The 13,754-nt window shown below is 41.2% G+C and overlaps 1 protein-coding gene across 2 annotated transcripts; it reads left to right on the forward strand.

The window, feature by feature from the left end:
• Positions 1 to 1,656: 1,656 nt before the first annotated feature.
• zic4 (zic family member 4) lies at positions 1,657 to 7,322 on the forward strand. 2 transcript variants are annotated; one of them, XM_023286448.3, is made up of 3 exons: positions 1,657 to 3,237; positions 3,346 to 3,975; positions 6,017 to 7,322. In XM_023286448.3, exons 1-3 carry the CDS (start codon positions 2,811 to 2,813, stop codon positions 6,454 to 6,456), a joined length of 1,497 nt encoding a protein of 498 aa, XP_023142216.1. In that variant the 5' UTR covers positions 1,657 to 2,810; the 3' UTR covers positions 6,457 to 7,322. The 2 variants fall into 2 exon arrangements, with proteins under 2 accessions (XP_023142216.1, XP_023142215.1); XM_023286447.3 differs by having other exon boundaries at positions 1,674 to 3,975.
• The last annotated feature ends 6,432 nt before the right edge of the window (positions 7,323 to 13,754 follow it).

A 13,754-nucleotide genomic window follows, 5' to 3' on the forward strand; every position in this document is an offset into this window, starting at 1 on the left:
AAGTTATCAAGTGGGATTTGCGGCGCTCTCTGCAGGAACCTCCGGCTGCTAGAGTTCAAAGCCACATGCACAGACGTGCCATGCGAACCATTAAAATATCTTCTTGGCTACTAGACTAGTTTCTACAAGGCATCCTCCAAGTCAGTCTTCGGAGACCAAGGAAAGAGAGGAAGTTTTGTTGTTCTCAACTTAACAAGTAGACCTACAACTTGATCCGACTTCTCTTTTTTTTTTTTTGTTAGGTGTCCCCACTATTCTGCTTTACAAAATTTTGGAGAGATCTTTTCAACAGGTGGAAAACGGTAAGAAAAAGGCATAACACTGGAGAGAGAAAAAAATAGAGGAGTCAAAACTGGAGGTCACACACTCAGACTTGCAACAAGTGAGGCTAAATTGTGGAAATTGTGTGCCAAGAAAAGGAATCGTGCGTAACTTTTGGAAAGCGCACTAAAGTTTTTTTTAATGTGCCTCCAAATGAATGCATCGTATTTAATTCCAAATGCGTAAAAGAGGCATCCTAATTAAAAGGCCAATAACCGATTAGTGTTATCCTAATGCGCAGGAGCTATTTAGGATTTACAGTGAAAAGCCAAAGCAGCAAAAAGGGATGTGTTATGAGACCTCGCTGCAATATTATGCTTTCTTTTTTTTTGTTTGGGATCTCATACAACTCCCCTGCTCGCTTGTCTTTAAGAGTGAGTGAGTGCACGCAACTTGGAACAGAAATAGCACTTCAAAGTTTTGCATTACGCTGGTGCTGTGATGCCTCTGAAGTCTACAGCTGTGAGCCTCGTGAACCCCATGGGCAAAGGCTATTTAATAAACATCTTTTTGGATCCGTCATCTCTCCAAATATTGACTCAATTTCTAACGTGCTGGATATGATGCTGTCAGCAAAGATATTGACAAGTCAATCCATAGAAATAACAGAGGAATGTAGTTTTAAAATCCACATACAAAAATGCTCTCCTAATGAGGAGTCGCCTGTTATTTTACACCAAACCCTGACATGCGTTTCATTTTAATCAATCACACATTTTGTCACCAAAAAGCAGAAGTTCATATCAATTTCTTAGCAACGAAAATAATAATAAAATTCGAGGAGGTTAAAATACTGACGAGCGACTGTGATATTAAATTTGGACTGTGGTTTTGCACCCTTGACAAATTACTTATGATCACTGTCACATAGGCTCACACTTTAAAAAGCACTTGACATCTAATTGATCAGTACTATATGTGGCTGTGACCTTCTTAAAGGTCACTTCACGCAGTAATTTGCTCTTTTGTCTGCAACTACAAATATTAAAGTCAGTCCAAACATTTAAAAAAAAAACTAAAGGTGAAAGAAACGAAGAAAATATAAATTGTCCACACAGTTGCAATACACGCAGCACATAACTCAAAAAGTAACAACTGAGTAGAAGAATTACAAAACAAAAAAAATACCCCAAATTCCATAGTTGAGATATTTTAAAGAAAATCATTAGAATTTCGGCCATGCAGGGTTGTTACACATAACACCGTGCTGAATAGTAAAAACCGGTGTGCAGTATAACATCCACACATGAATCAACATTTACACACACTAGACATTTTTAAACGGTCCAGTTCATCGGCTGACGGTTTAAAAAGACAAACTCAGGTAAAATAAAACATTACTAAGTAGCTGACGTTATATAAAACGGTACGGCGCCGTTTTATGATCCACAATAATTAAAATCGATCTTTTAAACAGTAACAAAAAGCAGAATATAACCACTAAGTTAGAGTTTTATCCTCTACTATAAGATTGGAGTAACTCATACTTACAGTATACACACGTTTATTTTGAACTTAAGTCTGCAACGACACCACCTCCTGTGACCCTCATCTGCTGCCGTCCAGGGTCTAAAGCAAAATTACCCCGGATCATAACAACAGGTCCCGTCCATTACATTTTTTTCCCTCGGAACAATGGCCGCAGCTCGCCCTATTCACACATACTACACACACGGATCCCACCAGGCAGAGCACGGAGTCAACGCTGTAGTTACGCGCTGAAGGGCAAACGGCTGGATATGTAAATATTGGGCATTTGTCAAAGCGTATATTGATGGTATGTACTCCGGACCGTTTTTAACTCGCACATGGAGCTTCCCTTTGCTCAAGTTTTTCTCCGCCGATACGGATATTTTACGTGCGTAAAGTTAGGCGTAATTCGTGCGTAAAGTGGTCCTCCGTACGTTTTAGTGCAAAATGAAGATGTCACTGCATTATTTATGATCCTTACAACTTTTATAGTGACAATATGTATACTCTGGCGAGGCAGTCTGTTTTGTAATCGCGTAATCAGAGTGGGGAAATTGCTATTTCATAGCCGCGCAGCCTTTGTTCGCTGCGACAAAAGAAAGGCGACTGTATATCTGGATCAACTTTTTGGGACTTTTATTGTACAACAACCTTTGCATAACAACTATTTTTCTCAAGCGTTGCCCGAGGCACTGCGCATGCGTCCTGGCTGCTTGCTGTCACTAAGACATTTTTCTTCACGTTGGAAACTGTCACTGGTGACGTCAATCACAGAGCTCTGACCAATTAGAGCGCAGGGTGATTGTTTAGCTCCACGGGCTGCAGCGCCTACCATGAATCTCTATTCAGTATCAAAGCGTCCTGCTGCTGCCTCTCAACCGAATGGGATTCCATGTAGTCTGCAGATAGACTTAACTTTATAAAGTTTTTTTTTCTTTATTTTTCATTGCGATTAAAATATATTTGTCATCATCATTATTATTTTGCCTGCTGTCAAGTTATTCTAAAATTAGGAAGTAATGAGCGTGGATGCACTGGGAAGCCCCGTGATGGACCCTACGTTTTCCAAACGGAACACGGCGCTGAGATTAGTTGACTTGGCAGGGGCTCACCACCATCACCATCATCACCACCATACCCCTCAGAGCGTGACAGGCTTCCCGGGGTTCAGCAGCCATCCACACTCAATGGCTCACTCGCACCCTGGGGAGATTACTGCGGAACCCCGCCTGGGGCCGAGTCCATTCGGGCCAGAACACATGGGGCACTCCGCGGCCCTCAAAATCAGCCCAGCCCATCATTATCCCCACCACCATCACCACCACCACAATCATCATATGGCAGGCCACAGTGAAGTGGTCTCCAGTCAAACGGGAGCTTTTGGCCCGGTTCAGGCGACATCGGTCCCGTATTCTATGTCTCACACGGCCCAGGCTTTATCCGCAGGTAGGGATTTCCTCATCCGGAGAGATCTGACAGCTCAAGCCATGCCCGTACTGACCGACCAGACTGCTGGTTCAGCCTCTCACCACGGAATGTTTGTCTCAACAACAGGTAGCTATCCCGGACACTATGGTCATCACCCTGACGCTGGGAACCATACCCTCTTCTCCGGACTCCATCACGAGCAGCCTTCTAGCGGATCACCGGGTGGCCAAGCACTGAATGGACAAATAAGGTTAGGACTACCTGGAGAAATGTACGTTAGGTCTGATCACTTGAGTCAAGTGGCAAGCTCCAGGGCTGATCCGTTCTCCGCCTCGCCTTTGCATGGCTACGGTGGTCTGAATCTGAACATGAATCTGAGCGCTCACCACCACCACCACCACCACGGAGCCGGTGCTTTTTTCCGCTACATGAGGCAGCCGATAAAGCAAGAGCTGATCTGCAAGTGGCTGGAGCCGGAACACTCGCCGAAGAAACTTTGCTCGAAAACTTACAGCACCATGCACGAACTCGTAACGCATGTGACGGTAGAGCACGTTGGAGGACCCGAGCAAGCGAACCATATATGTTTTTGGGAAGAGTGTCCGAGGGAAGGCAAACCATTTAAAGCAAAGTACAAACTTGTAAATCACATTCGAGTGCACACCGGGGAGAAACCGTTTCCATGCCCATTCCCTGGCTGTGGGAAAGTGTTTGCAAGATCCGAGAATCTAAAGATTCACAAAAGGACGCACACAGGTCAGTGGCTATATATCCATCCACGGAAATATTGTAGAAATGTTGAAAATGCACGAAAATATGTGCAATAAAATTATCAAGTCGCATGTTGAAATTCAGCTACAGCTTTTGCATGCTACGAGGTCCAAGTTAAGAGAGGTTTTACATAATTTCCAGGCTCTTAAAAAAATACGTTTAATTGGATTTTATTTGGTTTTACGCATTTGAATATGACCCATGGCAATAAATCACTGCGCGCTGCTGATGCGTCAGGACGCAACAGCTACTGGCCACCTGTTTGTTGTGAGTTGCATCAGTGCTCGCAAGTTTCACAAAGGTTTGGTTTTGGGGATTATGGTGCAGCTCACTCAGGCGTTTGGCGGTTCAACCTCTTGTTTACACCACAGCACAAAGACTGAGGCCCACGTCAGGTCGTGTCCAAGCAGCATAGTGCAATGCTAGACATGACTGACAGCAAAGTTGGAAAGGTGCATCTTCATATTCAGTAACTGATATGATGATGATGTGGTGATGTTTTTATGTCTTTTTTTTCAGACACAGTTTCCATGCATGTTTCTCTAGTTTAATCTGGAATAATAACATTATAGGTCAGATTTGTTGGATTTATAGCTACTATAAAACATTACTATTATTTTCCAATTTTATGTGAATTCTTGTGCTACTTTTAGTTTCCATGACAGTATGCTGCACTTGGTGAAATAATGTTTTGGGGATTTATTTATTTTTTTTTTTTTTAGCCAAAGCAACAAGTGCACGCAGCTAAAACAATTTCCAAACAGATGACTGCATTTATTTTTGTCTGACTGCAATTGTTTCATATATATCTATAAATGTAATGGTGCAATATGGCTGCTTGCCTCTGTGACCCAGTGACGTGCTGTGGATGGAGCAGGAAGAGGAAAAAAAAAAGGCCTCAAAATGTCGAGTCAGACTTGTAAATTAAATACAATGACTGCATTCCTTTTTATCGGTGGCTGCATGGCACTCCCCCCTCTGCTCCATTTCTGCTACCCCTATGTATTATTCATATAATTTGCTCACATTACCTAAGTACAAATCTGTTAAATTATTTCTGTGTGTTGACTCCCAAGGGGCCTGGTCTTTGGTATCATGTTTAAAACCTATCCGAAAGTGTGGTTATGACTGGGGCTGCCCCTGGGGTCCGTTCCTCGACGGTTTCTTGTACTACACTAATATCCTTGATTGGCTCTCTCAACCCAACAGCTGAAGGTCAAATTGATATTCAACCCGCAAGTGTAATTAGACAGAGGCAATTACATATTCTCAAAAGCTTTAATCGGAGGAGAGAGAGAGAAAAAAAATCAGCAATGGATGATTTCCGTGTAATTTATTCAGATTGTCTTTTTTTTTTGCCCTGTCATAATCAGGTAGAAATACTTGTTATTAAGACACCAAAAATTAGAGTCAGTCCATATATGCATTTTGCAGGATTGAAACAGCAGACAGGCTGCGTTGCCACACAGTAGGTGAAAGGCTGGCAGTGGCACTGCTTTCATTTATCAGGATTTTTCAGCTGGTTTTAGGCCTGCTATGTCTGTGCTCATAGCTTGTCTGTTTTGACGTATGCCTTGATGCATGCAGACGCCAGGTATAGAAGCAGGACAGTGGGGGTTCAGCCCTCCTGTTTACACCAGACTGAGATTCATGGCAGCTCTGTAAAGTAGGCAAACTTTTTTTTTACAGTGCAAGTAGGAGGGGGATGTGTTTACTGTAAATACATAAAAATAAAGTTAAATTAGATTTGAGAAGCTGAGAAAAAACTAATCAAATGAGATGTAATTGTGCCAGATTAAAAGAGAAACACGTTGTAGTAATTTTGTGTGTTTTTCAGCTGCAAATTCTTGGTGCATAAACACAAAAGTTAGATTCGTGTATTTGACAGGAGCATGTGCCCAAATAAATGCATATTTTTTTATAAATCCAACACTGTGCCACAGAGTGATTATCAGACGTCACTTTAAAAAAAGCATCTTTAATTCACTGCTTTGTATTTTATCGTCCCCCCCACCCCTCCTAACAGGTGAGAAGCCCTTCAAATGTGAATTTGACGGCTGCGACAGACGCTTCGCCAACAGCAGCGACCGAAAAAAACACTCCCACGTCCACACCAGCGATAAGCCCTACAACTGCAAAGTGAGAGGCTGCGATAAGTCCTACACGCACCCCAGCTCCCTGAGGAAGCACATGAAGGTGCACTGCAAGTCCCCTCCGCCCAGTTCGGGCTACGAGTCGTCGACCCCTTCCCTGGTCTCCCCCTCCTCAGACTTGGGCCGAGAGCCAGGAGGCTCCTCGGTGATGTCGGAGCCGGTGGGAGCCTCCCAGCCGGCGAATTTAAGTGAATGGTACGTGTGCCACAGTTCAGGTGCCAGCGGCGCCCAAACACCACCCAGCGGGCACTCCACACCCGACCCCACAGACGAGCCACCGTACAGAAACCCAGAACCGAGGGACGCGTTTTAACCCGGCCAGCAGCGACAGAACACATTTCCAAAAGCTTAACTATTAAAAATGGTTTGGCTTTGGTGCCTATATGCCTGTGAAGGCCCACTGGTCCCCCCATTTTTTATTATTTTTCTCTTTGGATGAGCCACCAAACAGACAACCAGAGCCAAGAGACGCATTTAACCACATTGTAAGGAAAACGTGCAAAACCTTAAAGACGTGCGAATTTCCAGGCACAATAAAAGAATATATTTTCAAACCTCAGTTATTCTAAATGTTTGGCTCAGTGCCTACACGCCCTGACGGCCCACTGGTCCACTTGTGGAGAGAGTCGTGTAAATCTGTTAGACTATGTGGTACATTATCGTAGGCTAGGCATGTTGGTGTAAAATGATTATTTTGTAAATTCGAGTTTCGACTTCAATACGTTTTTATTTATTTTTCAATCTGATATCGAAGGATTTTTGTATTATCGAACCAAAGTGCATGTTTCAATTAGAACAACAAAAGTGTACATTTGTAAATTTTGTAAGTTTCGATGTGTTGATGTTGATAGTTTTTGTAAGGATCTGTCTCCGAGCAGTTTCTTACCGAATACTGCAGTTATTTGTACAAACGTTTTTATGTTTACATCCTCCTCTTCTTCTTCCCCCCATTTGTGCAGAGGGTCAGCTGTTTCATAAGTCTGCAGTATTTGATATACGACCGTGAAATTCTAAATGTTTTATCAAAGTGGGCATTTTGTGATTTTTTGTATCATTGTCGTCAATATTTTTTTCTTTTTCTTTTTGAATATCTGAAATCGAGCGGCACTCAAAATGCGTACCGAATTGCCTTGTAATTTGTGAGTATTTTGAATAAATCTTGTATGACAAAAGTGAAAATGGGATATAATCTTGAAAATGATCACTTTTTTTGAAGGGATACGTGCAACATTTTTAACTTTCTGTCTGCACTCCTTAAAAATAATTCCAACATAAAACAAAAATCTGTTGCTTCTTTTACGCACAGCTTCAGCTCCGACATTAAGTTTCAAATGAGAATGAAATACAAGCTAACGAAAGGTCCCACACATGGCATTTCTAGTTTTTTTTTTCCAAAGTGTTTCGCGGTTTAAATTGTACTCCACTTGTGTTAAATCTTACTTACTCAGCTGAGCAGTGGCTTGATGCAGACGTGGGCAGAGTCTGATGAAAGGCTACAATATTCGGATCCAGACTTCAAAGAGCATTTCGTACAAAGACCCATTTTTTTCACGACGGTGAATCCTCATGGTGAATTAAGATTTCAATAGCAATAGCCAAGTCAAACTCAAATGATATGGGGCCAAGTCCGTGGACTCAAAAGCCCGCTCTAAAGAATGTAATATTTGCTTCCCATGGGGTAGGAAACGGTAATCTATGTCCTTTATACTGCAGACTAGGGCAGTATAAAGAAGAAAAATATATTCTTTTGCTTCAGGCCTACTTCACGACAATCAAAGGAGAAGCCGCTAAAACGCAGTTGTCCCACACCATAATAGACTTGCATTGCAAGAAGTCCGGACTGCTCAATGGATAAATTTAACCATAATCATATTTTATGCTTTTATAGATGAAATGCATGAACCCATAAGCGCTCGACTGCTTTTAATGATAACTGCACGATTCAATAGTAGACGTGCAAATTAATTGTTTGTCTTTAACGCCGTTTTCAGAGAGGTTTTAGGAGTGTAAATTGAAATGGAACATGTAAAAGTCGCCCGAAGACGAGTGAAAACATGCAGCGAAGTAAAAAAGAAGGGGGGGAAAAAAGCCTAAAGACCGCTGCTGTACTGGGAAAACTTCTGGCCGAGGGGGTAAATGTTTTACTCTGGCCTCGATTAAAGCAGAAGTGGGTGGAAACAATGCAGCTACAGCTCTTAAAACGTTTACAGAGTTTGGTTAAGTTCATGCTCTGTGGAAGAAACAAACCAAATAGAAGGAGATGATGATGCCTCTTTTGGCACCAGCTCTCTGCGTAAAAGGAAAGAAAGAAAAAAACAACAAGAAGAAGATAGTTGGATCTCAATTGAAAGAGAGAGTCTTTGAAGTGGAAGTTAATATCAGAGGGATTCTTCTGGGTCGTCTGAACGACGTTGATGACACGGAAAGCCTTTTGTCACCGATTTGTTGGGCTCCTCTCTATTGGGCCGTCTAAAGCTTTTAGTTCCAGTCGTCAAAATGGACAAGAACTAACTGAGTCGCGTAAAAACACGCTCCATTCAGCGCTGAAAGTGGAGGATAAGCAACATTTAAAAGCTTGTTTGATTAGAAAGTAATAAAACACGAGGTCCGTGTGTCAGTTAAACACATTTTTTAAGCCATTTTTCTCTGGATTTGTTCGTAACTGCAGATGAAAGAAAAATGCGTTGAATTCATTAGGAAACCACAAATAAAACTCAGTGCTGCAAGACTCTGCTGTCTGCTGCTACAATAGTTCAGTGACCTTTTACGCGCAATAATTTACGACTTGGACCAAATATAAACATCCTGTCTTCAGTCAGAAATCTGTTTGGTTGCAAAGCAGCTTGAATCGTTGACTAAAGTGTGAAGTGTTGTGCGTAAAAGGCGCAGCAGAGATAAAATACCGCGAGTGTTTTTCTTATTACTGTAAAAATTAAATTCCCGGCGTGCAGACACTGGATACCAGAGGCGGTTTAGAGCTGCGAGAGAGGATCTTTAACAACTGATCCCGTTGGGTTCACTCATCGGGGGCTTCCCACCTTCAGCTGAGTGACAACCTCTGATCTGATATCAGCTCTAGGGTCAAGAATCAAGAACAGGTGTGTGTTTGCGTGCGTGTGTGTGGTGGGGGGAGAGAGAGAGAGTGTGTGTTTGCGCACAAGGGAGAGACTTGGAGGAATGGAAGTCCACTCAAGGAGCAACACAGCAAACCGGTGGCGACAACGCAGCTTCACACACAAATGACATTTTCACATTAATTGACACAATAGATGGCGTTAGGTTAAATTAAATAAAATAAAAGAAAGAGGAGGTTTGAACTTCCCAAAGAGCAACAACAACAACAAAAAAAGAATCTATTTCATTTCTTGCAGGACCTCGCCTGCGTCCTGAGGCTTATTTGAGTGTGAAATATCATTTCTTTGTAAAATAATGGAGGAGGTAATCCTACTTCCGGAAACTGTCCGGCATTATTGAACAAAGCCCCTTTAATAGGGGGATTAGCAGTCTTGGAGTAAAAGGCTCACTCACCCTCCTTCCCACCCACCCTCACTCCCTCCCTCACCCCCTCACCCCCTTGTCTTTTTCCTCCACGCCCACCATCACGCTCCAGCTCCACCATCAGCACCTCCAACACCAACCAGGTCATAATTATCAGGAATGAAGTGGCCGAAATTGGCGTGGCAAATAAAGAGAGAGACAGGTGCAATACAGAGGCACAAGGAGCAGAGCAGGGAGGCTGGACAGAGCTTTTATAATGGGACAGGAAACACTGATCAGAGAATAAAATGGATTCATTTGACTTTTTATTACAGATAAATAGATTCTTTCATGTGTTAATAAGACTGTATACATTCTGTGAAGCAGAAGTCCCTCAAAACATCATCATTTTACAGTTATCTATTCCCCATAGAAGTCTTATTATAAAAATATTGCACTGCTTTTATATTAGATTACATTCAGCTTTATTGTCTTTGCAAGCAGTAAGATAACAATGTTTAGCATCCGAGTGCAAAAGAAGCAGGAAAAGGTGCTGTGCATTACAAAATGTCTAACTGGAATAGCTTCAGGGGCAGCATGAATGTGCTAAGATATTTACAGTGTAAACAGTGCATGTAATTAAGGCTGGATAATTAGAAAAAAATCTTTGAAAAATGTCTCCCTTTTAGAGTTTTACCATTCTGTACCCATCTAAATATTGTTGTCAGGAAATTTTACTGCTTTTAGATCAGATTATACTTCAGTGAAAGTACACAGACAACAAAGTGTAGTTTAGTATCTAAGTGCAAAAAAAAGAGGAAAGGTGCAGTGCAATGTGGAACATCTAAAGGCAGCATGAATGTGCTATATATGAGCAGCATTGTATAGTACATTTTACAGTTCTGTCCTCATCTAAATAATATTATAGGAATATTGCAGTGGCTTTTTTTTTAGATTAGATTCTACTTTATTGTCATTGAAGTGCACTTTAGCATCTAAGTGCAAAAGAAGCAGTAAAAGTGTCGTGCAAAATGAAATGTCTAAGTGAAACGGTCATTAGGACATTATGTATGTGCTAAGACATACAGTGTGAGTAGTATAAACAGTACATGTAAGGGTATTGAATTAGCAAACATCTCTGAAAACGTCACCATTTTACAGCTTCATTAATTTGTCCCCCTCTGATTTTTGATTCAGTTCAACTTGACTCTGATTGCACAAGTTGAGTACATTGATTACATGTGTTGAGACAATGAACTGCAGTTTAACATCCCAGTGCAACGTAAAAGTGCAGTGCAATTTGAAATGTAAGTGGAATAGCTTTAAGAGCAGCATGAACAGTATTAACAGGATAAGCAGTGATAGTAGGGCTGTGTACAGTAATTAGCAAAAATCACTCAAAATATCACAACTTTACAGATTTGGTCATCTTTAAATGTTATTATAAGAATATTAGATTAGATTAGATGTCATTGCACAGACTACAAGTGCTAAAACAACAAAATAAAATTTAAAAAAGTTTTAAGGCCAGCTTGACTGCTAGAATATTTTCAGTATGAGCAGCACTGACAATAGAAATAGTACTAACAATGCATTTATGTAATGCTTTACAAGTGCAAAATGCAAAAGAATCAAAGTGCAGTAAAATATGAGATGCGGAACATTTTTAAGGGCAACAAGAATGTGCTGAGCTCTGTACAGTATGAGCAGGATAAGTAGAGCATGTAAGTGAGGCCATATAATTAACAGAAATCTAATTTCTTGACATCTAAAATTCATTTTAGAGTTTTATTTTTTGTCCTCATCTAGTTATAATTAGAGGAAAATTATTCTGCTGTTATTGGATTCAGTTCAACTTGTTCATTCAGTTAAATGTAAATGGAACAGCTTTAAGATGCAATAAAATATAAGCATGCAAGATGTATGAACCTCCAACATGTATAGTAATATAGTAAATGCAGTGTGGGTGTTTACAGTCACTTCCTCGTAAAGGAGCATTCCACTTTATTCCTTAGACTTTGATCGAGTGTGCAGCACAGAGGTCAAAAGGCAAACCGTGCGCACCCACAAGTTAACTACGAGCGTAAAGCTTGTCATTAATATTGAATATTCTATTCTGATACCGTCCAAGGTTAGTTTCCGCGGGGATTTACACGATCACGTGGCTGTGATATATAGGCTACCACGAGCTTCCGTCATAAAGATTTATGACAGCCTTTAAAGCCAAATTAACTGTATTCCGCATATAAAAAGGTGCGCAAGCAGAGTTTAAGGCAGGTTTAAGGCTACACCCCTGCGGTAGCTTTTGTATATAGCAGGCAAACTGCACATAAGTCACAATCCAGGAGAAACCTGAAAGGAAAGGAAAGAAAGAAAAAATGTGTGCCAGTAAGACCTTATAGCCCGGCCCCTCTCCTCCTCCTCCTCCTCCTCCTCTACCCTCCAACACTCTCCCCAGGTTTTCGGATTACCGTCATCCACAGATTTTCAGGAAACTAAGTTATTTTACTTCATAGATGAGCGGGCTCCCTCCAATGCGAATCAGCCCCCTAGTAGCCCTATAGGCCCGAACACGGATTTCTAACAACCTCCACATTATATGGCAGAATGTGCCACATACTTCACACCTGCGCTCTGAATAGCAGCTCCCTTTCAGTGTATGATACGCCTGTTGGCCTTGGTCTCAATGCAGCTGCATGAATGAATCAGCGACCCGCTTATTTGGTCTCTTTTGATGTGAGATCTCATTCTCTCATTTGATCTCGCAGCCTGCAAGACTATCTAGTTAGCAAGAGCTATGATGACTTCTGTTATTAATGTGCGAGTAATTTCATATAAGCAAAAGGACTTGTTGCTGCAAACATATAGATCTAAATATTGTTGGAGGCTATTCAGGCGTTTTTGTGTGCACATGAAGACGTGCGTATTTTACGCAGCTGCCACAGTATAAACAGTAATCTGATGGCGCACTGGATTGCTTCCTGCTCTTTTATTTTTGCAGAGATGCATGGCTCATTTTCTTTAAAAAAATAAAATAATTTCCCCCTTTTTCAATCTAAAGACAATTAAATATTTTTCGTGAGAGTTCAGCACTCTCACACTTCAGATTCCTGAAAGAAAGCCATGCGTCACGCTGCATAAATGAATTTGCGCACTTGCCCTTTGGCGAATAAATCGATCTCATGTACAGTAAATTATGATTTCTTGCATTTATCATCCTCTGTGATCCTAGTGTTTGGTGACACTAATACAGAACAGCAATGGCGAACAGGTGTGTTCGATAAATAAAATAAAAAACAATAAATTAAATTTTTTTTTTAACATTTTAAGGCCCCGTGAGGCCTTATACCTTAAAGTTTTCCAGCTTGAGGAGGATCCAGAAGTTGAGAATAGCCAGTGCGGTCAAAATAAAAACAAAATAAGACATTTTCGCGCTTCTGCACTGGAAGTGGTTCACAAACAAGGAAATGGACCGTTTTAGGACAAAAAAAAATCCCCTCCTACTGATTGAGCCAAAGCCATAATGGCAAAAGTGCGTTTCTACACTCGATAAAAGCGACAGTATATCATCATATATCAAAATAACAGCGAGTATTAGGAGATGCAAATGCTGCCAGCATTATGAATCATTGGTTTATCTGCACTATTTCACACGTCAGACGGGGAAATATGTTCTAAACAGACAAGCAAATGCACAGTTTGAGAAGGAAACCTAATGCATGTGATCACTGTAGCAGTATCGAAGACTTTGGGTCATTTCGCCATCTCCCGCAGGAAACACATTATGCCTCTCATATTTACATACTCTTTAATATTTGTCAAACATTCATAAATTACGCACTAATGAAATGTTCGACGGTCCTTGGAGATGGAGCTAATGAAGACATAGACTTTTTCTGCTTTTGACACATCTTTGTTAGGTTTAAGACCATTCTCTCTATCACGCTCTATTAACTATTATTATACTTATGTCAGGCCACCGCTGACACGTTACGACATGAGGATCACCTGCTGTAGGTGGGCACGCCATGGGATATAATGGCCTCCATCTATAACGCCAATAGCCTGTATAAAAAGTGTTAAATGCCAGAGATTATGTTTTAAAAGGAGCATTTTGGGCGTGTAAATCATCAC

This window comes from Amphiprion ocellaris, chromosome 22 (genome assembly GCF_022539595.1).
Source record: "Amphiprion ocellaris isolate individual 3 ecotype Okinawa chromosome 22, ASM2253959v1, whole genome shotgun sequence".
NCBI lineage: Eukaryota > Metazoa > Chordata > Actinopteri > Pomacentridae > Amphiprion > Amphiprion ocellaris.